At 40.8% G+C, this 24,435-nt stretch overlaps 1 protein-coding gene across 5 annotated transcripts in view; it reads right to left on the bottom strand.

Annotated features, from left to right (window-relative positions):
• The window catches only part of lrp8 (low density lipoprotein receptor-related protein 8, apolipoprotein e receptor), a 564,614-nt gene that overhangs the window by 127,898 nt on the left and 412,281 nt on the right, over nt 1–24,435 (bottom strand). For all 5 annotated transcript variants that reach the window (XM_034179535.1, XM_034179536.1, XM_034179537.1 and 2 more), the window contains exons 5-9: nt 21,431–21,805; nt 14,214–14,336; nt 13,426–13,548; nt 9,728–9,847; nt 7,407–7,532 (exon numbers count right to left, since the gene is read on the bottom strand). In XM_034179535.1, coding sequence (XP_034035426.1) covers nt 7,407–7,532; nt 9,728–9,847; nt 13,426–13,548; nt 14,214–14,336; nt 21,431–21,805 — 867 coding nt within the window. The remainder of the gene's footprint in view (nt 1–7,406; nt 7,533–9,727; nt 9,848–13,425; nt 13,549–14,213; nt 14,337–21,430; nt 21,806–24,435) is intronic.

The raw sequence follows: 24,435 nt of genomic DNA, 5'->3' as shown, positions 1-24,435 counted from the left end.
TGCTGCTCAGATGTTATTCTGCATCGCTTTAGAGATCTCAGTCTTCAATCTTATCCTCTCCATGCTTGTGCTTCTTTCTAATAAATGGCGCAGCCTTTGACAAGGACTGTTTGTGTTAGCGCGTAGAAATAACGATTCCCCACACAGCGACGTGAAGCAATCAATGCTAGTTTTTATGCCATTTAACTTAAGAGTAAAGGTCTGTTTTCTACTATAAACTCTCTCATTACCTGAGAGTTCACCCCATAATGACAACCTAAGACCGATGAGGCCAATCACGAGTAAAACTCACTACTCTCACTTTCCCACAGAAAAGTTAATTTAGTGTGTAACTCAAACAGAAAAAGACACATTCCAAATGTAAGTTAAGGAACTGGAGCAAAGCTGTAACAGTACCAGAATAAAGGCACCACCACACTTTAAATGACACAACCCAAAACAAAAAAGAGCAGGCAGGTGAGCATATCTTTTACACTACATACAGTACAGCATTCTTTTATACCACTCCAAAGCAGCAGGGGGCAGACAGACATCAGTCGCATAAAGAACATGACACCAGGAATGCGTCATTTATGCAGAATGTCACATGCCTGCTAAAAGTAGCGTCACCCCCTGCACACAAAAATACTTTTGTGTGGGTAAACTCATAGCAATAAGGATATTTATGATTCTTAGATTTCACTTTCCTAGAAAGAGGCAATATGAGACTCTTCTTCATTGTCTTTTTCGATATCGATGGTACACATATCTAATACACAACTGATAAACAATTTTGAGCTGGACTAAAATCTGCACCACAACAAATCTTAAGCTTTCTTGATGTTAGCATGCACCACATAGGTCTGTGCACATCTTTTTAAACTGATGGTGGCGCTATACATTTTGATCCCATTGCTAAATATGGCTAGCATTAGCCATGTCATTAGCTTGACTACATTAGTTAGACTGATTTTGGACCAGTGCCCCCCCACAATAATGAGCCAAGCTCCCCTCAGCCACCCCCAATAATTCTGCCAATAATGTGAATAGTGACTGACATATTTGTGGATCTCAACTGTAGTTTTGCACTGAGAATGTCTCAATATTGCATAACTGAGCAAAGTGATGAATGTGTGTGTTCGGTGAGCCACCAATGCTGAATCACCCTTCACAATCAGAATTTTCAGTTTGGAGAATAAACATTTAATTGTAAAAACCCACACACAAGTTACAAATCAGAAATTTGTGTTTGTGCATCAGAAACCAAGTGTACAAATCAAAGGATATTTGTAAATCGCCCTCTGTGCATTTGCAAGTATTAATGAGACAAATTTAACTCCATACTCCAAAAATGTAGGTTTCCTAAATATTTATTACGGCCACTCTTAAAACTTCACTTATCTTTATAATTTTATTACTGGTAAATTATAAAATTGATTTAGATGAGATATACTTATTATCTCACAGGAATTGTTGTTGTTGTTGTTGGCAGTTTCCTCGCTTGCGAGGATAGTGGGAAGGCCTTTTTTTTTTTTCTAGTTTATTTTCTACAAGCCCTCTGGTGGCTGACAAGTCCGATGCGGGATGCACAAGACCTGTTACACTTGGGGCAAATGAACACTTCAGTAAGCTGGGCTTGTGCTGCTGCCCGCTCTTTCTGTCTTTGACGCTTCTGGCGTGAGGCCTCACTTCTTTCTGCCTCAAACTTCAGGTTGGCGGATTTGATGCTGGAACGTCAGCTGAGTCTATCTGTAGCTAGATGCTGCCATGACTGATGCTGAATGCCTGCAAGGGAGAGCTGTTTCTTCAGCTGGTCCTTATAGCGCTTTTTGGGGGCCCCTTGGTTTCGTCTCCCTTCCTTGAGCTCGCCAAAGAGAATTAATTTTGGCATGCATGTATCATCCATCCTGGCTACGTGACCTGCCCAACGAAGCTGTTGTTTGAGTATAATAGACTCCATGCTGGGCAATTTGGCTCTGGTAAGGATATCCTCATTTGAGACATAGTCCTGCCACTTGATCCCGAAGATGTTTCGGAGACAACGCTGATGAAAGCGTTCCAGTAATCTGATCTGCTGCCGATACAGAACCCAGGTTTCAGCTCCATACAGGAGGGTAGGGACCACAATGGCTCTGTAGACCTGCACTTTTGTGGAAAGGCGCAGTGCATGATTCTGCCAGACTTTCTTTGAGAGTCGACCAAAAGAACTGCTGGCCTTGGCAAGGCGACTGTCTACGTCCTTGGCAACAGATGCGTCATTTGAGATAACACTACCGAGATACCTGAAGTGCTCTACTGCATTCAGGCTGGTACCCATGATGTTGATTTGGGGTGGGATATATGCTGTATGGGGGACTGGTTGATATAGCACTTCTGTCTTTCTCAGGCTGATGGTGAGGCCGAAGGCTCTTGCTGCTTCAGCAAAACAGTTGACAATGTGCTGCAAGGCTTGCTCTGTATGGGCGACGAAGGCGCAGTCATCTGCGAAGAGCAACAATGACCGCAATGACCGCATCCCGAAGGTCATGTGGAACCATTTCCTTTTCCCAGCAACTGGAGAAGAGAATCTGAAGCTTGTCAAGGACTGCCTCACCTCCATTTTGGTACACCTCTGCTGGGATGCCATCTATGCCAGGAGACTTCCCTGGATTCAGCTGCGTGGTGGCCTTTCGGATCTCTTCAAGTGTTGGGGGGTCATCAAGTTCCCATTTCACCTCCACCTGGGGAATCTTCTCGATTGATGTCTCTTGCACAATGCGCTTGTCACTGAAGAGGTTTTCATAGTGTTCTGACCAATGCTGCATAATGGTTTCCTTGTCCGTCAGAAGGGTGGAGCTGTCTGAGGAGCGCAGGGGTGCTTGCACTTGATGTGCTGGCCCATGGATGGTCTTAAGGGCTTCATAAAAGGAGCGCATGTCTGCAGCATTGGCATGTTGTTGTGTCTTCTCCGCAAAAGCTAGCCACCAGTCGTTCTGCAGTATGCGGAGCTTGCTTTGCAGTGTGGAGCAGGCATTTCTGTAAGCTGTCTTGGCAGAGTGGTCATCAGGTTTAGCTAAAAGAGTCTTGTGGCATGCACATTTCTTTTCTAGTAGTTCCTGGATCTGTGCATCAGACTCATCAAACCAGTCTTTATTTTTCCTGGCTGAGAAGCCCACTACTTCTGCTGCCGTCTCCTGAAGGATGGTCTTTAATCTCATCCACTGTTGTTCAGGGTCGTCAGGCAGGCCTTCTTCTCCACCCAGTCTCTCCTCTAGTTTGGCCTGGAACTCCATTTTTGTGTCTATGTCTTGCAGCTTGTGGACTTGTAGCTTCTTAAACTGTGGGCCTTTCTTCTTAGGAGGGGGCTTGAAAGTGAAAGCAATCTTGGAACGGACCAAGCGATGATCCGTATAGCAATCCGCGCTAGGCATCATCCTGGTATGTAGTACGTCTCTTCTATCATGCTGTCGCGTCAGAACGTAGTCCAGAAGGTGCCAGTGTTTGGAGCGTGGGTGTCTCCAGGTTGCTTTGAATCTCTCTTTCTGTTGGAACAGGCTGTTGGTGATCGTCAAGTCATGTGCAGAGCAGAACTCCAGCAGCAGGCGGCCATTGTCGTTTGTCGTTACAGTTGCCTATGCCATGTTTCCCTAGCACATCCTTCCATACATCAGAGTCACGGCCCACTCTGGCGTTGAAATCTCCCATGATGAGGAGCTTGTCCTGGGTGTCGACGCGCTGTAGAAGGTTGTGCAGATCGCTATAGAAAGCCTCCTTAACTCCGATGTCGGCCTGCATGGTTGGGGCATACACACTAACAATAGTGGCAAAATCCTTGTTGTTGATGGGGAGCCGGAGTGACATGAGTCGGTCAGAATGTCCAACTGGCAAACTGTGTAACCTATGTGCTATGGCGCTCTTAATCATGAACCCGACCCCTGAGAGTCGACGATCTTCTTTAGCCTTCCCTGACCTCAATTTTCAGGTTCTTTGTTTTTCTTTTCGCATCGCGTGTAGTGATGCCCGTTGGCAGTGGTGAGCCAACCGGGTCTAGTGAGACAAGCCATGTTTAGACCACCTTTTCTAGGTCTGTCTCCATGTGGAGCAAGCAGGGCTATCATTAAACAGGGCTGCTTGGTCACCCAGGGCCCTGCCGGATGATGCTGTTGTCTCGGGTCAGCAATCAAATGACCATAGCTCCTGAGCCGCCTGCATGCAGGATCGAGACTGCAGCTCCCAGTGCCATCATGCACCTGCTGTTTTCACCTCTTCCCATTGCTGCAGGGCTTTCCTTCCCGCCTGCGCTCGTTGCTTAAAGTGGGGATCAGCTCGTGCACACCAATTCCACTCTTTAGGCAAGGTGGCACTCCACAGTAGCACAGACAAGCTGAGATGGCTGTGGTGACCACCAGGTTGTAGGTTTTACGTCAGAGTAACCTTCTCCTAGCCTCTGGCTAAAGAACCTTCCTCGGAGGCATGGGGGCAGTAACCCAGGCTGGGGGTTTAACATCAGGGTTTTCCTTCCCCTAGGTGGACCGCCTTAACAGGGCTAATGAGTCCCATCTACCTACTGCTATAACCCAGTCAGCTGGGAGGCTCATGATGGCGGGCGTGCCTAGATCCCGTATAGGTCATGGACCTACCACTGCCATACTTGAATAAACAATATCTGTGTTGTAAAACAACAACAAAAACACAAAGCCAACGTAATCAAAACCAAAGTGAGTGCAGCTCCAGGAAAACCTACCTGAAACAATCTAAAACTGACTGAAAATAATTCTGACTCAATCTAAACTGAAAACAATTCATCTAGCGCAACGTAATTATAGCTTGTAAGATAACAAACGGAATATCAAATCAAATCAAATCAAATTTATTTATTTATTTATATAGCGCCAAGTCACAACAAACGGTCGCCCCAAGGCGCTTTATATTGTAAGGCAAGAGCCATACAACAATTACAGAAAAACCCCAACGGTCAAAATGACCCCCCTGTGAGCAAGCACTTGGCGACAGTAGGAAGTAAAAACTCCCTTTTAACAGGAAGAAACCTCCAGCAGAACCAGGCTCAGGGAGGGGCAGTCTTCTGCTGGGACTGGTTGGGGCTGAGGGAATATAAAGCTAACCAAATCTAAATGCATTTAAAACAATCACAGTCAAAACCTTTATCACTATGAAAACAGATAAGTGTGTATAAAGCTAACTGAATCTGAAAGTAACTGAAAGATATGCAAATTGTTAAATGAATATAAATCTAGCAATCTAAAATGTACTTAAAATCACACTATCTGAATCTAAAAATGTATTTATCACTATGAACATAATTTCATGCAAAGCAATAGCTAAATGGATATAAAGCTAACAAAGTAAAATTGTAAAATTGACGTAAAATAACACTATCTGAATCTAAAAATGTATTTATTACTATGAAAACAGTTAAGTGTATATAAAGCTAACTTAAAAACAGCTAACCGAACATAAATTCATGCAAAGCTATGTGACTAGCTAAATGAATATAAAGCTAGCAATCTAAAATTTACTTAAAATAACACTATATGAATCTAAAAATGTATTTATCAACATGAAAACAGTTAAATGTATATAAAGCTAACTGAAAAACAGCTAACTGAACATATAAATTCATGCAAAGCTATGCAAAGAGAGAGTTAGAGAAGTAGAAAAAAATCATACTTACTCCACACCATGATACAATAACTTGAACATTGCTATTGTATTGACTGAGATAACGTAGCTCACTAGCTAGCTAGCCTGCTCCTTACTCAGATGTGTACATGAGTGGAAATATATCACAGGAATATATCACAATTATCTGGGAACTACTTTTTGCGCAAGAATTCATCAAACACGTCGGCCGCAGCTGCGCACTAACACAGAATATACAGAAGCTGTATATCCTTGTTCGGCAATCATTCTAAGTGATGTGTGTGTGCATTGATAGCACGGGTGACTAAAACATATACCTTGGTATTTATAAAGCAATTTACTATGTATTGTTCATTTCGACGACATTTTGTGGAGCCCCTCCAACTTTTACCCCAACCCCCCCAACAAAAATTTCCTGGCGCCACCACTGTTTTGGACTTAAAACTGTTTTCACAGCTTCATGGAAGTGTGTGGTTTTTATTATTGACAGGAAACTAATTTGTCGCAGCATAATTCTGGAAATATTGACACGTGTTTTTAGCATCAGCCTCTTCTTCCGTTGTGATGACAGCGTGACCATCCTACTCCACTCTCATTGGTTTCCTGTGCAAATGTACAAACGCCTGCCAATATGCCAAGGTCCAACAAATATGAACACATATGATGCAATGTGCATCCAATAGCACGCATTTGTACACTGTACGATCATTACGGTTTAGTGCAAGAACTCATACGGTGAATACGAGGTATAAAAATGCAAAGTGGAAACAAATCTCACACACATGTGCGCACATGCTCTTTCAAAACAACTCTGAGTCAGTCACACTCACTGACATCCAAGTGGAAACCAACAATCCGTAGGAACAAGAGAGGACCTGCCTGCTTATATTAAACTAAAGGACTTTTGGTTCCCATTGAACCACGAGTGGTGGATCCTATGATGATGATGCTGTTTGGCAGTTAGAAGGTGTGTGAGTGCTCACTCTTTTCTTTTGTCACATCAGTCACACATATATAAGTCTCAATCTTCCTCACTAATATGACCCAGAGATTGTTTCCTCAATGTGTCTCAGAAAACAAAGTGCTCCACAGCACTGCTATGTAATCAAGAAACCGAAAAGCTCAGATTACAACCTACACAGAGGGAATGTTGCTATAGGTTTTGCATAGGATGCTGTTTCCCCACCACTATGTCTTTACAAAGAAAAAGGCTGTTTAAATGCTGTATTAATATTTAAAATTTCCTTTAACCACATCCAGAAACATATTATTTCAGACAAAAGTCTTTAAAATATAGCCATTCATCAAAAGCCAAACCTTTTTTCCCCACTAACAGTCATGTCTCTTGCACCTTTAAGTGTAAAGTATCATTTTAATTCATAGCACTGCCTACAGTGTTTACCCAGGGCAACAAAGGCTGCATAACCTGCTCCCTGCTGGATGGACCCACTCTCGCTGCATCCTTTCCTTGACACTCCTGGGAGTGCCGAGGCAGCTGGCTGCAGATTTTTCATTAGTGAGGACTACAGAAAAAGTTGGCAAATATTTATCTTTGCACAGATTGCCGTTCAGGGCATGAATACAAAGCAAGCGTCTCCTTTCACACATTCAGAGTGAGTATACTGTCGTGCATTTACTCTGTTGCTATGGGCGCTGCTGTGGGAGAGTTCTGGTTCTCGTCTCTCTGCCTGTGAGTGTGCATATTTGCATGAACATCCATCTACGTCAGTGTGGAAGTATTTTATTCCTTTATGAGTGTATGTGAGTCCGCATGATAAATGTCTCACCCATGGCCTTGCAGGTCTTAGAAGCAGGGTCCATCTCGTAGCCCTCATAGCATTCACACTTATAGTCTCCTTTGTAGTTGATGCAGATCTGACTGCAGACATCTGGGTTCTCACATTCATCAATATCTATGAAGAGGAAGATGCAAAGATTAAACCAAAACTATCAAAACCACTTTTATGAAGAACAACTAGCATATCTAATAGGCATAAAATCTTTTTCAACAGAATCTTTACCACCAGTGGAGACTTTGAGTCCACAAACACCTCCTTAGGCCAACATTTAATCCAAATGTTCAACATAAATAATAACAATTTGTTCAGCATCGATTACCCCGCATGTCAGCGAAGCCGCGAGTACGGTATCGTTTTTACTGGCATGCGTGTGTCTGTAGACAAGATAAATTGAAAACAACTGAATCAATTTCTTTCAAACTTTGCAGGAATATTACTTTGATACACACCTGGAGTTGATTAGATTTTGGAATAGTTTGGTCAAAGATCAAAGGTCAATGTCTTGGAAAACAAGGCCCCCAAAAAAACCTTTTTTTCCCATTTCAACAACCAAGAAACGTAGATGGACACACATACTCAATCTGAACCATCTGAACCTGAACCATCCCTTAGTTATGCTGCTATAGACTTAGACTGCTGGGGGGTTCCCATGATGCACTGAGTGTTTCTTTCTCTTTTTGCTCTGTATGCACCACTCTGCATTTAATCATTAGTGATTGATCTCTGCTCCCCTCCACAGCATATCTTTTTCCTGGTTCTCTCCCTCAGCCCCAACCAGTCCTGGCAGAAGACTGCCCCTCCCTGAGCCTGGTTCTGCTGGAGGTTTCTTCCTGTTAAAAGGGAGTTTTTCCTTCCCACTGTTGCCAAGTGCTTGCTCACAGGGGGTCGTTTTGACCGTTGGGGTTTTTCCATAATTATTGTATGGCCTTGCCTTACAATATAAGGCGCCTTGGGGCAACTGTTTGTTGTGATTTGGCGCTATATAAATAAAATTGATTTGATTTGATACTGACTAGCAAAATATTAGTTGCATATTTTGGGAAATTCACTTATTTGTCCACAATCTGCAACAAAATGATAAAATCAATTTTGTAATTCATGGCTATAGAGGTTTGGGATGTGTTTAGTCAATGCTGGAACACTCTAAGAAATGAAACACAGGGGTTTTAAATGTAATTAATACTATTATTTTCAATATACTTGCAATTGTTAATTTTAGGGATTTAAGTAATAATGTTTCATTTGATTTAATTAATTTCAACTACAATATTGTTTCGCACTTAACTGACAATGTTATGTGGAAAAAGTTACCTTAACTTTATCAATTAAATTCAACGTTTTATTTCTTAGAGTGAAGGTTTTCTTGGAGTTTCACCCATTGCAGAAAAGCCAGTGATAACATGTCTCAGGAGTATTTTTTAAGAGATTATAAAAATGAACATACTGTATGCTATATTGATTCAATTATTCAAGTCAGGGTGCTTGTAGTATTGGTTATATTATTTTTTGCATTTTTATACTGTGCTTCTGATGTATGGCACATATGCACTTATTTTGTTATTTTCTTAAATTTTCCACTCTTTTCCTAAATGTGAAAAAAAAAAAAAAAATCAACCTCAATGAAGTTAAAGTTCACTTTTTGACAATCTTACTCATGTTAAATCTTGTTAGCACTCAAGCTGCTAAGCGATGCATTCATCAGTCATTTATTGAAAATTTGCTTTGGTAGGAATCCGTGATAACAGCTTAGTTTCTGGTATATTATGTAAAATAAACACTTCTAAAACTGAAAACGCTGTTTTTGTAACAGACATTTTGCAGACATTAGCTTGCACGCTAACTTTCGCTAACTCAAAGCTATTCTTATCGAGTTAAATTTGTCGTATTAATAACTGCAAATGCACAGAGGGTGATCTACAAATATTCTTCGAGTTGCACAACATGAACAAATGATGATTAGATTTGAACGTGTACAAATTGTACATAAGACAATTGGATATAAATCATTAATTAAACAACTGCAAATTATAAAAAACACAATGTTCACAGGGTAATTTAGCATTGAGTTATATTTTTTAACAAGTTAGTGGTTGGGTTTAATTAATAACCCACTAACTCCTGGCTTGCACAAATCAAATCGCTCTTGATCTAGAACCCTGTGCACATGTGCTATTCTGACTAGAAGTTAAAGATATTCTTAGCTTCCAAAGTGTTTGCTAAATGTGCTGTGCCGTTTGTTTCACTGGGAATATTTGGAAGCGCAGTGCAGCTCAGACAGGATCAAGTTCAACGTTTTAAAATCCTTTTACCTCCACAAGTCCTTTTGTCCAGGAGATGGTACCCAGTTGGACAGTCACACTCATAACCGATTCTGCGGTCTCTGCAGATGTGGGAACAGCCACCATTGTTGTCTAGGCACTCGTTTAATCCTGCAGAGAGAAGAGCAGCAGAAATCAGGACAGTTGAATATTGCTGGAAAAGTCTTGCATGCTATTGGACACAGTGAGGTAACTGGACACGTGCGCATTAATTTTAATCACGCTGTCACTTAAGATAATATCGTCCTGTCAAGGAGGTGGAGGTTTGGCTTCATGTCAGAGGAAAAGGTTGTGTTGGTCCACACGCAACACTGGGGGGTTTTTAACTCCATGTACTATGTGTCACTCCACTGTGAGGCCAGTTGTCACACAAATACACACCCTCCTTCAGTCGCTCGCCTCTTTTTCATCTGTTTATTCCAGCAGAACAGATTGGACTCACTGTCTTATCCTTCCTCTAGGCTCCATCCTTTTCATATCTATTTCTATGCCTCCATTCATCCCTTTGTCTTTCAACCAGCCTTCGGGGATTAAAGAGATCACTGCAGAAAGCGAAATCTGGTACTTCATTACCGGTTCAGATTAAAGATTTGAACTTCAAGGCTACAGGTAGATAGCTGCGGGAGACGACGAGACAAGAAGAGGGAAAGAAAACGATAGTGAAGTGATGATTAAAGCAAATTTAGAGGACTTTAAGATAAATGAACAGTGAAATTCTGACAAGGAAATTCAGTAGTACTGAACAAAATAATTTTTTTAATAATTTTTTTTTTTTTTTGCATAATACAGTTTCAAGAGAACAAAGACATTTTTTGTGTTGTATTTATCTTGAACATATATTGACATACGAGGTCTGTGAGAAAAGTATCCGACCTTTATTTTTTATGCAAAAAATATATGGATTTGATTCATATGTTTTTACGACAGCCAAGCTTGAACCTTCGTGCGCATGCATGAGTTTTTCCACGCCTGTCGGTTGCGTCATTCGCCTGTGGGCAGGCTTTGAGTGAGCACTGCTCCACCTCTCTCATCGTTGTTTCATTGTGAGGAAATGGCGGAATGATTTTGGCTTTTTTTCCATCAGACTTTTTTCAGAAACGGTTAGAGACAGGCAGCTGGAAACCATTCGAAAAATGTATCTGGCTTTCGGTGAAAATTTTACGGGCTTCACAGAGAATAAGGAGTGTTACTGCAGCTTTAAGGACAGCCCACAATGGCGCATGGCACGCCGCGCTCCGAGCCGTCATCGAGAGGCAGAAACTACCAGATCATTTCTAAACGGATGGCTCTGTGGAGCTGGGACCGTCATGTGCAATTTCTCTGGTTATCACAAGAGCTGGACATCAGCCATTTTCCGGCAGATTTGACTTTTAACAAGAGATTTTGTCATGGAAAGTTGCACGGAGGCTTCGCGCGTCACGACTGATTCGCTGATGAAGCGAGACAAAGGAACACCTCCGTTTCGGAGTGTTAAAGGACAAGTTGGGACATGCACAGCTCTCCACAATTTCTCTTATACTCACTCAACTGGTAAGCACTGAAAGCCGAGATAGGCATGTCCCAACTTGTCCTCTCGGGCCCTGTGTTCACAGGGTGCTGGTCTATTGTGTTTCCCTAGGGTGAAAAAAAAGTCGGCGGGTTACAGAGCATTTTCTCATCGTGCACCAGCTCTGTGGAAGGATCTGCCCGTGCAGATCTGTCAATCGGACTCTGTAGAGACTTTTAAGTCTAGACTGAAGACATATTTTTCCTTGTTCTATCACTAGTATTTTATGTTACTGTGTGTCTTCTTTTATTCTTTTTACTTATTTATGTTTTTATTTTTTTATTGTCTTTTTAATATTTTAATTCATTTTGTTCTGCTTTTTTAAATGATGTTTGTGAAGCGCCTTGAGGTGACCTCCTCGAGATCTGGCGCTATATAAATTAATAAATTTGAATTTGACAGGAGGCAGAGCTGAAGATGTTGCAGTTGTCTTTGGGAGTGACAAGGATGGACAGGATTAGGAAGGAACATATCAAAGGGACAACTCCATAGTGGTGTTAGCAGAGGTAATAACAGTGTGAGAGGAGGTATTACTTACAGGAGGTGATAATGGCATTAAAGCATGTAACATTGGTGTTAGGGGGTAATAATGGTGTTACAGGAGTAACGGGCTCTTCGTGCACTTGCAGTTTAGGATGTACAACCCCCGGCAAAAATTATGGAATCACCGGCCTCAGAGGATGTTCATTCAGTTGTTTAATTTTGTAGAAAAAAAGCAGATCACAGACATGACACAAAACTAAAGTCATTTCAAATGGCAACTTTCTGGCTTTAAGAAACACTATAAGAAATCAAGAAAAAAATATTATGGCAGTCAGTAACGGTTACTTTTTTAGACTAAGCAGAGGAAAAAAATATGGAATCACTCAATTCTGAGGAAAAAATTATGGAATCACCCTGTAAATTTTCATCCTCAAAACTAACACCTGCATCAAATCAGATCTGCTCGTTGACATTGACCCTGTGCCATGACATTGACCCTACGTGTCTTCTTGCAAGGAATGTTTTCACAGTTTTTGCTCTATGGCAAGATGCATTATCATCTTGAAAAATGATTTCATCATCCCCAAACATCCTTTCAATTGTCCAAAATATCAACGTAAACTTGTGCATTTATTGATGATGTAATGACAGCCATCTCCCCAGTGCCTTTACCTGACATGCAGCCCCATATCATCAATGACTGTGGAAATTTACATGTTCTCTTCAGGCAGTCATCTTTATAAATCCCATTGGAACAGCACCAAACAAAAGTTCCAGCATCATCACCTTGCCCAATGCAGATTCGAGATTCATCACTGAATATGACTTTCATCCAGTCATCCACAGTCCATGATTGCTTTTCCTTAGCCCATTGTAACCTTGTTTTTTTTTCTGTTTAGGTGTTATTGATGGCTTTCGTTTAGCTTTTCTGTATGTAAATCCCATTTCCATTAGGCGGTTTCTTACAGTTCGGTCACAGACGTTGACTCCAGTTTCCTCCCATTTGTTCCTCATTTGTTTTGTTGTACATTTTTCGATTTTTGAGACATATTGCTTTAAGTTTTCTGTCTTGATGCTTTGATGTCTTCCTTGGTCTACCAGTATGTTTGCCTTTAACAACCTTCTCATGTTGTTTGTATTTGGTCCAGAGTTTAGACACAGCTGACTGTGAACAACCAACATCTTTTGCAGCATTGCATGATGATTTACTCTCTTTTAAGAGTTTGATAATCCTCTCCTTTGTTTCAATTGACATCTCTCGTGTTGGAGCCATGATTCATGTCAGTCCACTTGGTGCAACAGCTCTCCAAGGTGTGTTCACTCCTTTTTAGATGCAGACTAACGAGCAGATCTGATATGATGCAGGTGTTAGTTTTGGGGATGAAAATTTACAGGGTGATTCCATAATTTTTTCCTCAGAATTGAGTGATTCCATATTTTTTTCCTCTGCTTGGTCTAAAAAAGTAACCATTACTGACTGCCACAATCTTTTTTCTTGATTTCTTATAGTGTTTCTTGAAATGACTTTAATTTTGTGTCATGTCTGTGATCTGCTTTTTTTCTTTTGATCAGCAAAACCAAAAGTGTTGCGTTTATATTTTTGTTGAGTGTATGTACATTTCAGTGTTGTGAGAAAGTGTAAGTTGTGATTGTGTCTTACCGCACTCCTTCATGGGTTCATCAGACCAGTCTTTGCAGTCTTTGACATTATCACACACCTTGCTGCTGTCAATACACTCGCCGTTTTTACATCGGAAGTTTCTTGGGGCATCACATTTTGTAACTGTGATAAAGATACAACAAAACACCCAACATCTTCGTTAACGACTGATATTTGAAGGCATCTTTTGCCAAATCCTGCTCAGTTAAAAGCAAGCAAAACTACTTCACCATTTGTAGAAAATAAAATCAAGCTTTTTTTGTGCCCTCACCCCTCTGCCCAGTGCACATCAGAGGGCACTGGGCAGAGGTGTGATGAGGGCACCAGAACCAGATCATCTACAAATGCAGACATGCAATCATTGAAAGCGCCTTGAAATTCTGATTGGTGATCGGTTTCTCTGCTGGAAGCAAACAGATGGATGGATTAGGCTGCTTCCCTTTACTTTGGTATCACACGTGTTTCCTGATCTGAAACACAACTTTATGCACCTAAAACTGTGCTTCCATAACAGGGAGTATCCATAGCAACCTGATATATTTTAGCTGTATGACAGGAACAAACTGTAAAGCACGTGACCATTCAAGTGATGCAACATCTTGAGCCGTTACCCGCCAATCAAAACGCTTTCTGTCGTCAATACTGTTTAAAAATAAAGTACTCAAAGAACATCAAGCACCACAGCTTCCACCCTGAACACAGAACATTCAAACTGATGATAAAATCAGGCTGTGTCGTGATCACCAATTCTGATGGTTGGAGGCAATCTGAGTGGGCGTCACTCTTACCGTTGATGCAGCCAGCTTCATCGCTGTAGTCTGGACAGTCATGGACTTTGTTGCACTGCTTTGTGCCGTGGATACAGGAGCCGTCACCACACTGGAACTCATCAGGTCGACATGTCAGCAGAGCTGGAAGACACAAACCGTGCAACCTCATGATTTCTGACTTTAAGTTGGCAGTAATGGTGTCATCCACACAATCACAGAGGAAGGCACGTTTAACTCCCGAAAACTAGTATTAGGGCAGACACACCCGTCATTCCATATCCATCAATGTGTGTAGAAACTGAGCTGCAACAGCGACTACACACATAAATGGAACATGAACTGCATTTCTTCAGTGCTTTTCCATCTGATGCAGACATGCCAACTGCTTTACAATGATGCCTTACAGACAATTTACTGTTTTTTAAGAGCAGTTTGAAACCACTTAAAAAATTCAACATCCACTTGAGCCAGTTAAAACCTGCTGCAAAATTTAAAAGCAGTTTAAACTTTAACTGCCTGCTGCTCGGTGCTGTTATGACTGAGATGTTGGTTGTTGGGCCTGCAAAACTAAAAGAACTCTGATATAAAGTCACCCTGTCTTTATGCGGTGGAGTGATCAAAAACAGCAAGACTGTTCACAATGTTGGTGCCATTTTCAATCAGTCCTTGTCTTTCAAAGTGCACATCAGGGAGATGACAAGAACTGCATCGTTTTATCTGCATACTATTGCAAAGACTAAACTGATTTTGTCCAAATCTGATGCTGAAGTGCTGATTCATGCTTCTGTGACATCTAGATTCAATTACTGTAATGTGCTGTTTTCGGGCCTGCCCCTGTAAAGCTCCAGATGGTTCAGAACACAATTGCTCAACTGCTGACAGGGGCATGGAAATTTGCCCATTTTACCCCAGTCTTGGTTTCTCTGGCTGCCGGTTTGGGCGAGGGCATACTTCAAGGTCTCGCTACTATAAGTTACTGAATGGTTGAGTGCTGGTCTACATGACTGAGTTAGTTGAACCACATGTACCAGCTTGAGCACTGTGAACACAGAAGGCTGGTTTGCTGTGTGTACCCAAATTTCATAAGAAAACAGTGGGTTTTCTGTTTGTGCACCATTTGTGCAACCTATTACGATAAAGGAACTGACATGCTGTTGACTGCTGAGGACTTGTAATTGTTATTGTTGTCTTAATTCAATTTTTTCTATTTATTGTTTTTAATCAACAAGGAGTAGAGGTGGTGAAATGAAACTGCCATATGGGATGGCAGTGTTCTATACATTTTGACTACAGTCTTGCATCTACTGGATGGAAGTGTGACTGGCACCCAGTTATATCACACGGTTGTTGTTGAATCACAACTTAAACAGAATTTTTAGTTTTGCAAATGCCTTTTTTTTTTTTACAAATGAAAAAAAGACATTTTACAAATACACATTTATTTGTAAAAACCTACACACACAATTTGTGTGTTGGTTTTTACATATAATGAATTAACCAATCCGTGATGAGTGGAGGCTCAGTTTACTGAGTGACTTAGTGAATTATTTTAAAATGAAACGATATGTGTTGTATTTTCACTTTGTGCAAATGACAGAGTTGACATCAATGTAGTTAAACTATCTGGATTAATTTGGTTTATAAATCAAAACCATAAGTCAAACCTGCTTTCATCTTCATGACTTCTGCCTCATGTCAAGACCACTGTATGCTGTGAATGTAAATGACTTTTCCTTAAAGCAGTGGGCAGGGCACACAAAGACATAAGCGGTGACTCCTTGGTTGTGTTGGGTTTGCGATTGTCTTTGATTCTAATCAGAAGCATTGGTGGTGCTTCAACTCAAAACTGGCTTGTCAGTAGCTGAGTGTGTACTGGAGACAATACTGAAAGTTAGCGATTAACGGTAGCTTCCACTAATTTTTTTTAGTGGTTTAACGGTTTAGCGTTATAAAAGTTAACTTTTCAGTTAGCTGATTAGCAGTTATCGAAACTAACTTTTTGGTTACCTGTGCCCACCACTGCTTATTGATCATCAAACAGATTTATTGGATATGACATGTTTTACTTGTTTCACCAGGCCAACTTTGCAAACAATAATCCCGCGTCTTACTTGGAGTGTAAAGAAGCCGTGATGGAAAAGTAAAGCAGTTACTTGGTGTTTATGGCATGTCTGTGGAAAACACAATTGCACTGTCCTGCTGAGAATGTGTGGATGTTTGTTTGTGCGTGCTCTCGCACCAGGGGGCAGGTTTATTTAACTAATTCGTCTTCTTAACTGGCTGTTTAATTATTCATGCTCTGCGTTTCGGAACAGCTCTGCCAAGAGAACGAAGGCAGACATGATTGATGATGGCAAAGGCAACAACAGCACGCTGCACACAACCGCTGTATCAGGAAACGTGGTACGAAAGCGAGCGACATGCTGTTTCACACCGCATACACGTCCACAACATTACACACCAAAGTGAGCAGACATATTAGTCCAACAAATAGGTCACGAGTCTTCAAGCAAAAATCAGCAGAAAGTGGAAGGTGAAATCCAGCACAGTCCAAAATGTGCTGATTCGAGCAGCAGCATGACTGGGATCAGAGTTTGGATAATTATGATAAATCCTCAGGATGAGCAGTCATAATCATACGTCTCCGTTTGCAGAAATGTTACATTCCGCCGTTTCTCATTTGCATTAACCTCCCGTCACCTTTTGCGCAATCATTTGTCTCAGCATGTCTGCGGAATAACACAAGATTATTGAGACAGATGTTTCAAATAACACGGGGGATAATACTCGGAGACAGATGAGTGGGAATTATGGCAGGAGGACAGAAACTGGGCCATGCTCACATTTCTCATTTACTCTGAAATACTGCGCCTTCAAAAAGGGAACTCTCATTTACATCCACATACATTTCAAGCGATGATGTCCTGCTTGACATCAACCTCCTATTTTTATTCACGCTGACGGGTGCACAAGCAGAGATGGACAGACAAGGACCCTGTCTTATCTCATCTTGAAACAAGTCAACAAGATCACTGAGACACATGACTCTTCTGGCAGATGTAGGCCAACTGAAACCAGAATTCATAGTCTGTCAAAAAAAATGGTGGCTGACAGAGGCCACGACACTTCCAAAGGTCTGAAGGCAACACTAGAAACTGCAGAAAAATACAAATATTAAAATAAGAACTCCATCAGTTCAACAACAAGAAGGGACATGGACAAAATGTCTTGTAAATTGAGAAAACTGTTGCAATCATAGAGAACACAAACAGAATATACAGCACATAGAACAATTTAATAAAACATGTTTGCTGTAAATTCACACAACACACAAACATAGAGGCGCTGTGAATACACACGACACAAGAAGTTTGAACAACATAAATAGAAATGTGTGCCCGTAGGACTTTCACTGACGGAACATTAGGTTACATCACGACACTCTATTACTAAGGTTTCAACTCATTCCAGAAAGGGCTTGGAATGAGTTGAAGACCTAAGCTCTATTAACTTTATCACTACAAGGTCAGCAGGGCTATTGATTTATTTTATTTATGAAGCAGAGCTGCGAGAATTAATCTATTAATTGACTAAATCACCAATTATTTTCATAACCAATTAATCGTTAGTAATTTTTTAAGTCTACATTCCCTGATTTCAGCTTCTTAAAAATGACTATTTTCAACTCAGCCACATGGTGTGTGCAGCCACTAAATTCTGAGTGCCAGTCCAAAGCTCTGATAAATGAGTAGGGGTGCATCAGGAAGGGCATCCGGGGTAAAACAAGCAAATACATATATATATATATATATATATATATATATATATATATATATATATATATATATATATATATATATATATATATATATATAGTTAAAAAAATATATATATAGTTAAAAAATAAAATTGAACTTCCATACCACATTGTTTGAGGCCCAGGTTATCAACGATGGCCACTGGTGCCACTGTCCAATGGGGTGCTGGCAGAGACTGGGCTACTGCTTCAGTCCAGATTTTTGCTGGTCTGAGGCACAAACACTTTTTGGTGCCAGGTGATATAAAAGCACCAGCTCTGTGTTTGTCCACACCTCATTTTACACCAACACAACCAATGACTGGGTCATTTAGAGGATGTAGGTGCTGGGTGTAATTAGGCATGAGCAGCAAGATGGAGGTGGGATTACACCAAGGATCAGCTCTGAGTCTTCTTGTTCTCAATGGTGATCGACAGGTTGAGATCAGACAGGAGTCTCCATGGACTATGATGTTTGCAGATGACATTGTGCTCTGTAGTAAGAGCAAAATGCAGGTTGAGTCCAGTGTGGAAAGGTGGAGATATGCTCTGGAGAGAAGGGGAATGAATGTCAGTAGAAGCAAGACTGAGTACATGTGTGTGAATGAGAGGGAGCCCAGTGGAATATTGCGGTTACAAGGAGTAGAGGTGGGGAAAGTAGATATTTTAAATACTTGGGGTCAACTGTCCAAGTGTGGTAGAGCGGTGAAGAAGAGGGTGGAGTGGGTGGAGAAAGGTGGCAAGAGTAATTTGTGACCAAAGAATATCTGCAAGAGTGAAGGGGAAAGTCAACAAGACAGTAGTGAGACCAGCTATGTTGTTCAGCTTAGAGACGGTGGCACTAACAAAAAGACAGGAGGCAGTGCTGAAGATGTTGAGATTCTCTTTGGGAGTGATGATGATGGACAGAATTAGGAATGAACATATCAGACGGACAGCTCAGATGGGATGGTTTCGAGAGCCCAGGGAGGCGAGATTGAGATGGTTTGGGATGTGCAGAGGAAAGACCCAGGCTATATAGGGAGAAGGATGGTGAGGATGGAGCCACCAGACAGGAGGAGAAGAGGGAGGCCAACGAGGAGATTTATGGGAGTGCTGAGGGAGGACATGCAGGAGGTTGGTGTGACAGAAGAATGACTATTTTATGGTTTAATTGCCAATTTCTGTTCCCCTTTTGGAGAATAAACTGAATACCTATGACATCATCTTGGGTTTTGGAAGACAGCAATTGATATTTTTCACCATTTTGTGGCATTTTATGAGCCACACCACCAATTGACTCATTGAGAAAATACTGTATTTTCTGGAGTATAAGACATCTTTTTCTTCTGTCTTATCTGCTCTTGGGCAAGTGTGCTTATTTTGCAGAGCAGAAGGTCCCTGGTTAAAGACCACTCATGCCCATTCTCCATGAAATGTGCAGTTGTGTCAGGAAGGGCATCCAACATAAAACATGTGCCAAATCAACATGCAGATTTACTGTGGCAACTCAGAGTGAAAAAAGAAGTAAAAGGAACTTAATAATAATAAGAAGAAGAAGAATGAAATTGTGATTTATTTATTTATTTTTTTTTACATTTAAATGACACTGGAGTGCAATTTGTAAGATGTCCCCAACTAGTAAAAGAAAGAATGAAACAACACAGTTCATACTCTTGGAACTGTGGGAGGTGGTGGCGTAATGGTTTGCACGTTGGACTGGGACACCAGCGATCTGGATTCGCGTCCCGATCGCAGCCATGCTCCCAACTGGCACTCTTAACAACAGTGCTGGGGAGGAGTGAGAGACACGTGCCGTGGGCCCTTCTGGAAACAAGCTTCGTGCTTTCGTTGGCTACCCACGTTAAATATGATCCTCTTCTTCTTCTTCTTCTTCTTGGAAAGTAATCGATAGATTAATCAATGAAGAAAATAACCATTAGTTACAGCCCGACTCTTAATTCAGTCATATTTTCATATTTTTTCTTATTCTATTTGCAATGCACTGAACATTAGAAGCAATTATTTCATCACAAAAGGTTTTGCTTGGTCACAGATCTCTATTTTTTGATTTGTTTGTCTCAGTGAAGAATGTTTAGACTGTTTCTGCTGGTTTGTTATCAGGTTAACAAACAAACAAATAAATAAATAAGAACACATTTGCAAGAAATAGTGGATACTGCTAACCTTCACTCCTGCATTAGGTATTTTTTCCCTAATCATTAATTGTATATGGATTATATTTTAGTACTTTAGCACAATTTTTACTGTGGATTAGTCTGGATACATTTCCAGATGATGCTTTCATGCCAAGCTGTGGTCAAGATAATTAATGTTCAGAGACCTCTTCTTTGGCTAAGTAGGGCCAACATTTAAAAGAACGAGCTCTTTTTCCTTCTGTTTTGTTGCAGGAAACGCATCAGTAAGGAAGAGCACCAATCTGCACAAATGAGCCATCTGCTTATGAATGAAGTAAAACAAAACAGAAATCAGAAAATCTTGCAATTTGTTACTATACGCGTGAAAAGCAATTATCAAAAAACCTTTGATCCAAAACAGGAGTAAAGATTGAATAATGAGGTACAGTTGTAAGTTTTTGTCTAATTGTAGATGGTTGCAATGCTCTGATGCTGCTGTTCATCTGCATATTTAATGTGTTCCTCCTGTCAGATCAGATTGGGAGCAGAACCCAGCCCGTCGTGCATGCATGCCTGCAGGGTTACATGCAACTGACAGACAATGAATAGTAATGACCAGCTGCCCTGGTGAAATTGCGTCTGTATATAAATACCATAACTGGAGGTGAAGGAGCGGTGGATGTCGGAGTGTTCACTTGTATGTACAATCGTGTGCACGTTGTCACAGCTGTTTGATGGTGAGAGTGATTATGACAGTATTGAAAGTTTTTATGTACTTTACTAAATGTGTGGGATTATGTTTTTTTGAAATGTTTGCATTGTGAGGGGACACCCCTCACCCCCACCCCCCCCACCCCCCCACACACACACTGTAGAATTAAACTTTCTTGTGTCTGTATTTGCAGAATAAAAAGATTTTAAAAAAAATTGAAAGAGGTTGTTTTTAAATTGGTTTTATGACTGGAATGAAATCCCGAATTGGGATCTGGGTCACAATTAAGACAGACAGGGTGAAATATGATGGTCTTATATTAAAACTGCAGTACTTCAACTCCCTAATTTCTATATTGTAAAATCGAGCATGTTCAGATTAAAGATGGAAAAAAATGAGAGAATCAACTGCCTCAACGACTTACACTTGTAACTCCTTTCGACCCAAAGGGGGCCTCATACTTACTAAATTAACTCCAACTTTTGAGTTAAAAGTGAAGAATCACTGGCTATATTTATGTATACTGTACTTGAGGATGGACTATGACTACAGCTTCTTTCCGTTTCAGAGTAAATACCCAATGTGCTTCACAGTGACCATGTTGACTTACGACAGTTTGACTCATCCGATTTATCCTTGCAGTCTGCATCGCCATCACACTTCCAGTTCATGTGGACGCACTCTCCACTTCCGCACTGGAACTCGGCAGCGGGGCATCGAGGCTTCTGGGGCTCGGTCCGCCTGCTGCAGCGCTCGATGGACTCATCTGATTTGTCTTTGCAGTCTGGGTCACCGTCGCAGCTCCACAGGGCAGGGATGCACTCAGAGTCATTGCAGCGGAACTCATGCTGGCCGCAGGTTGGAGTTGAGCACTTCTCTTCATCACTAGCATCCCCGCAGTCGTCATCTCCATCACATACGAAAATGGGTGCCACACACTTCCCGTTACGGCACTGGAAGTCCTTGGAGGGGCAAGCCTTGCCGTCTGCAGAAGGACCACAAGAAAAGCAAAAGTGATGACCAAATTGTTGACTGCTGCTTCAGCACAATTAACAGTTAATTTTTAATATTTGAAAATAATTACATCCAATCTTGGTAAAAAGGTATCGTGGGGCTGCTATTTTTGAGGCTCCAAACATAAAACAATTTCCTTCAGTATTTCATTAAAAATTTATACTTTTTTAATTTGGTTGGCTGATCCTGCAAATTATGTTAAAAAATATTTATGATTATCATATATGGCCACAAGATAGCAACATCTACATGTGATGAGCTGTTCCTCCTCCATACTGTTAAACAAGAAAAAGAAGCTCTGAATGAGGATGACATGCTGGGTTTAAGAGAATAAGCAAAAATGAACAAATCATGCTCTCAAACTGAAAGCGAACACTCGAGTAAAGAGGGACTGACCTCTTCAATAAAGACAGGGAATAACCCTCATACTACTCTGAACTCAACATCTTTGCACTTTGTAAGACAGCTGGAGCTACAATGACGAGGACGGCTAGGCTGAGGTAAAGGAGGGAGGTAAAGGTGCACACAGTTAGCTCTACAACCCCTGGCAAAAATTATGGAATCACCGGCCTCAGAGGATGTTCATTCAGTTGTTTAATTTTGTAGAAAAAAAGCAGATCACAGACATGACACAAAACTAAAGTCATTTCAAATGGCAACTTTCTGGCTTTAAGAAACACTATAAGAAATCAAGAAAAAAAGATTGTGACAGTTAGTAACTGTTACTTTTTTAGACCAAGCAGAGGAAAAAAATATGGAATCACTCAATTCTGAGGAAAAAATTATGGAATCACCCTGTAAATTTTCATCCCCAAAACTAACACCTGCATCATATCAGATCTGCTCGTTAGTCTGCATCTAAAAAGGAGTGAACACACCTTGGAGAGCTGTTGCACCAAGTGGACTGACATGAATCATGGCTCCAACATGAGAGATGTCAATTGAAACAAAGGAGAGGATTATCAAACTCTTAAACGAGAGTAAATCATCACGCAATGTTGCAAAAGATGTTGGTTGTTCACAGTCAGCTGTGTCTAAACTCTGGACCAAATACAAACAACATGGGAAGGTTGTTAAAGGCAAACATACTGGTAGACCAAGGAAGACAAAGCGTCAAGACAGAAAACTTAAAGCAATATGTCTCAAAAATCGAAAAATGTACAACAAAACAAATGAGGAACGAATGGGAGGAAACTGGAGTCAACGTCTGTGATCGAACTGTAAGAAACCGCCTAAAGGAAATGGGATTTACATACAGAAAAGCTAAACGAAAGGCATCATTAACACCTAAACAGAAAAAAACAAGGTTACAATGGGCTAAGGAAAAGCAATTGTGGACTGTGGATGACTGGATGAAAGTCATATTCAGTGATGAATCTCGAATCTGCATTGGGTAAGGTGATGATGCTGGAACTTTTGTTTGGTGCCTTTCCAATGAGATTTATAAAGATGACTGCCTGAAGAGAACATGTAAATTTCCACAGTCATTGATGATATGAGGCTGCATGACAGGTAAAGGCACTGGGGAGATGGCTGTCATTACATCATCAATAAATGCACAAGTTTATGTTGATATTTTGGACAATTGAAAGGATGTTTGGGGATGATGAAATCATTTTTCAAGATGATAATGCATCTTGCCATAGAGCAAAAACTGCAAAAACATTCCTTGCAAAAAGACACATAGGGTCAATGTCATGGCATAGGGTCAATGTCAACGAGCAGATGTGGTTTGATGCAGGTGTTAATTTGGGGGATGAAAATTTACAGGGTGATTCCATAATTTTTTCCTCAGAATTGAGTGATTCCATATTTTTTTCCCTCTGCTTGGTCTAAAAAAGTAACCGTTACTGACTGTCACAATCTTTTTTTTCTTGATTTCTTATAGTGTTTCTTAAAGCCAGAAAGTTGCCATTTGAAATGACTTTAGTTTTGTGTCATGTCTGTGATCTGCTTTTTTTCTACAAAATTAAACAACTGAATGAACATCCTCTGAGGCCGGTGATTCCATAATTTTTGCCAGGGGTTGTAGATTGATGATTTTGTCTGTTTAGCATCAGGAAGAAACAGTTTACTCGAGTTATTTGAACTTCATACTATAACTTTAATTGGACCATTAGTTTCTGCTCGTTATCATAGTGCTTGCAATACAAAATAAGTAATGTGCCAAATAAAATAATTTTGCTTCTTGTTGCATGAAGACATGGGTTTGATTCCTGGTCATGCCTCCTGTTTGTGATGCAGCAGTATTGGCTCAAGAAATGGGAAATGTCATAATGCGAGAATTGATTTGGCATCAGTACAATCACTGACTCACTAATAGCTGTTAATTTTAATGGGACTCTATCACTTTCTGATTGTCTTTCAGCCATCAGCTATTCAATTCAATTTATTTTATTTGTATCTCACCAAATCACAACAAAGCTGCCTCAAGGCACTTCACATGAGGAAGGCATAACCTTACCAACTCCCTAGAGCAGGGGTGGGCAACTTGTTCCAGAAAGGGCCAAGAGGGTGCAGGTTTTCTTTGCAGCCACTGATTCCACCAGGTGATTTCACTGATTAATATCACTTTGAGCAGATGGAATCAGTTAATCAGTG

This window comes from Thalassophryne amazonica, chromosome 10 (assembly GCF_902500255.1).
Source record: "Thalassophryne amazonica chromosome 10, fThaAma1.1, whole genome shotgun sequence".
Classification (NCBI taxonomy): Eukaryota; Metazoa; Chordata; class Actinopteri; order Batrachoidiformes; family Batrachoididae; genus Thalassophryne; species Thalassophryne amazonica.
Note: the sequence above shows the minus strand (reverse complement) of the source record. Positions and strands in the feature narration are given on the sequence as shown.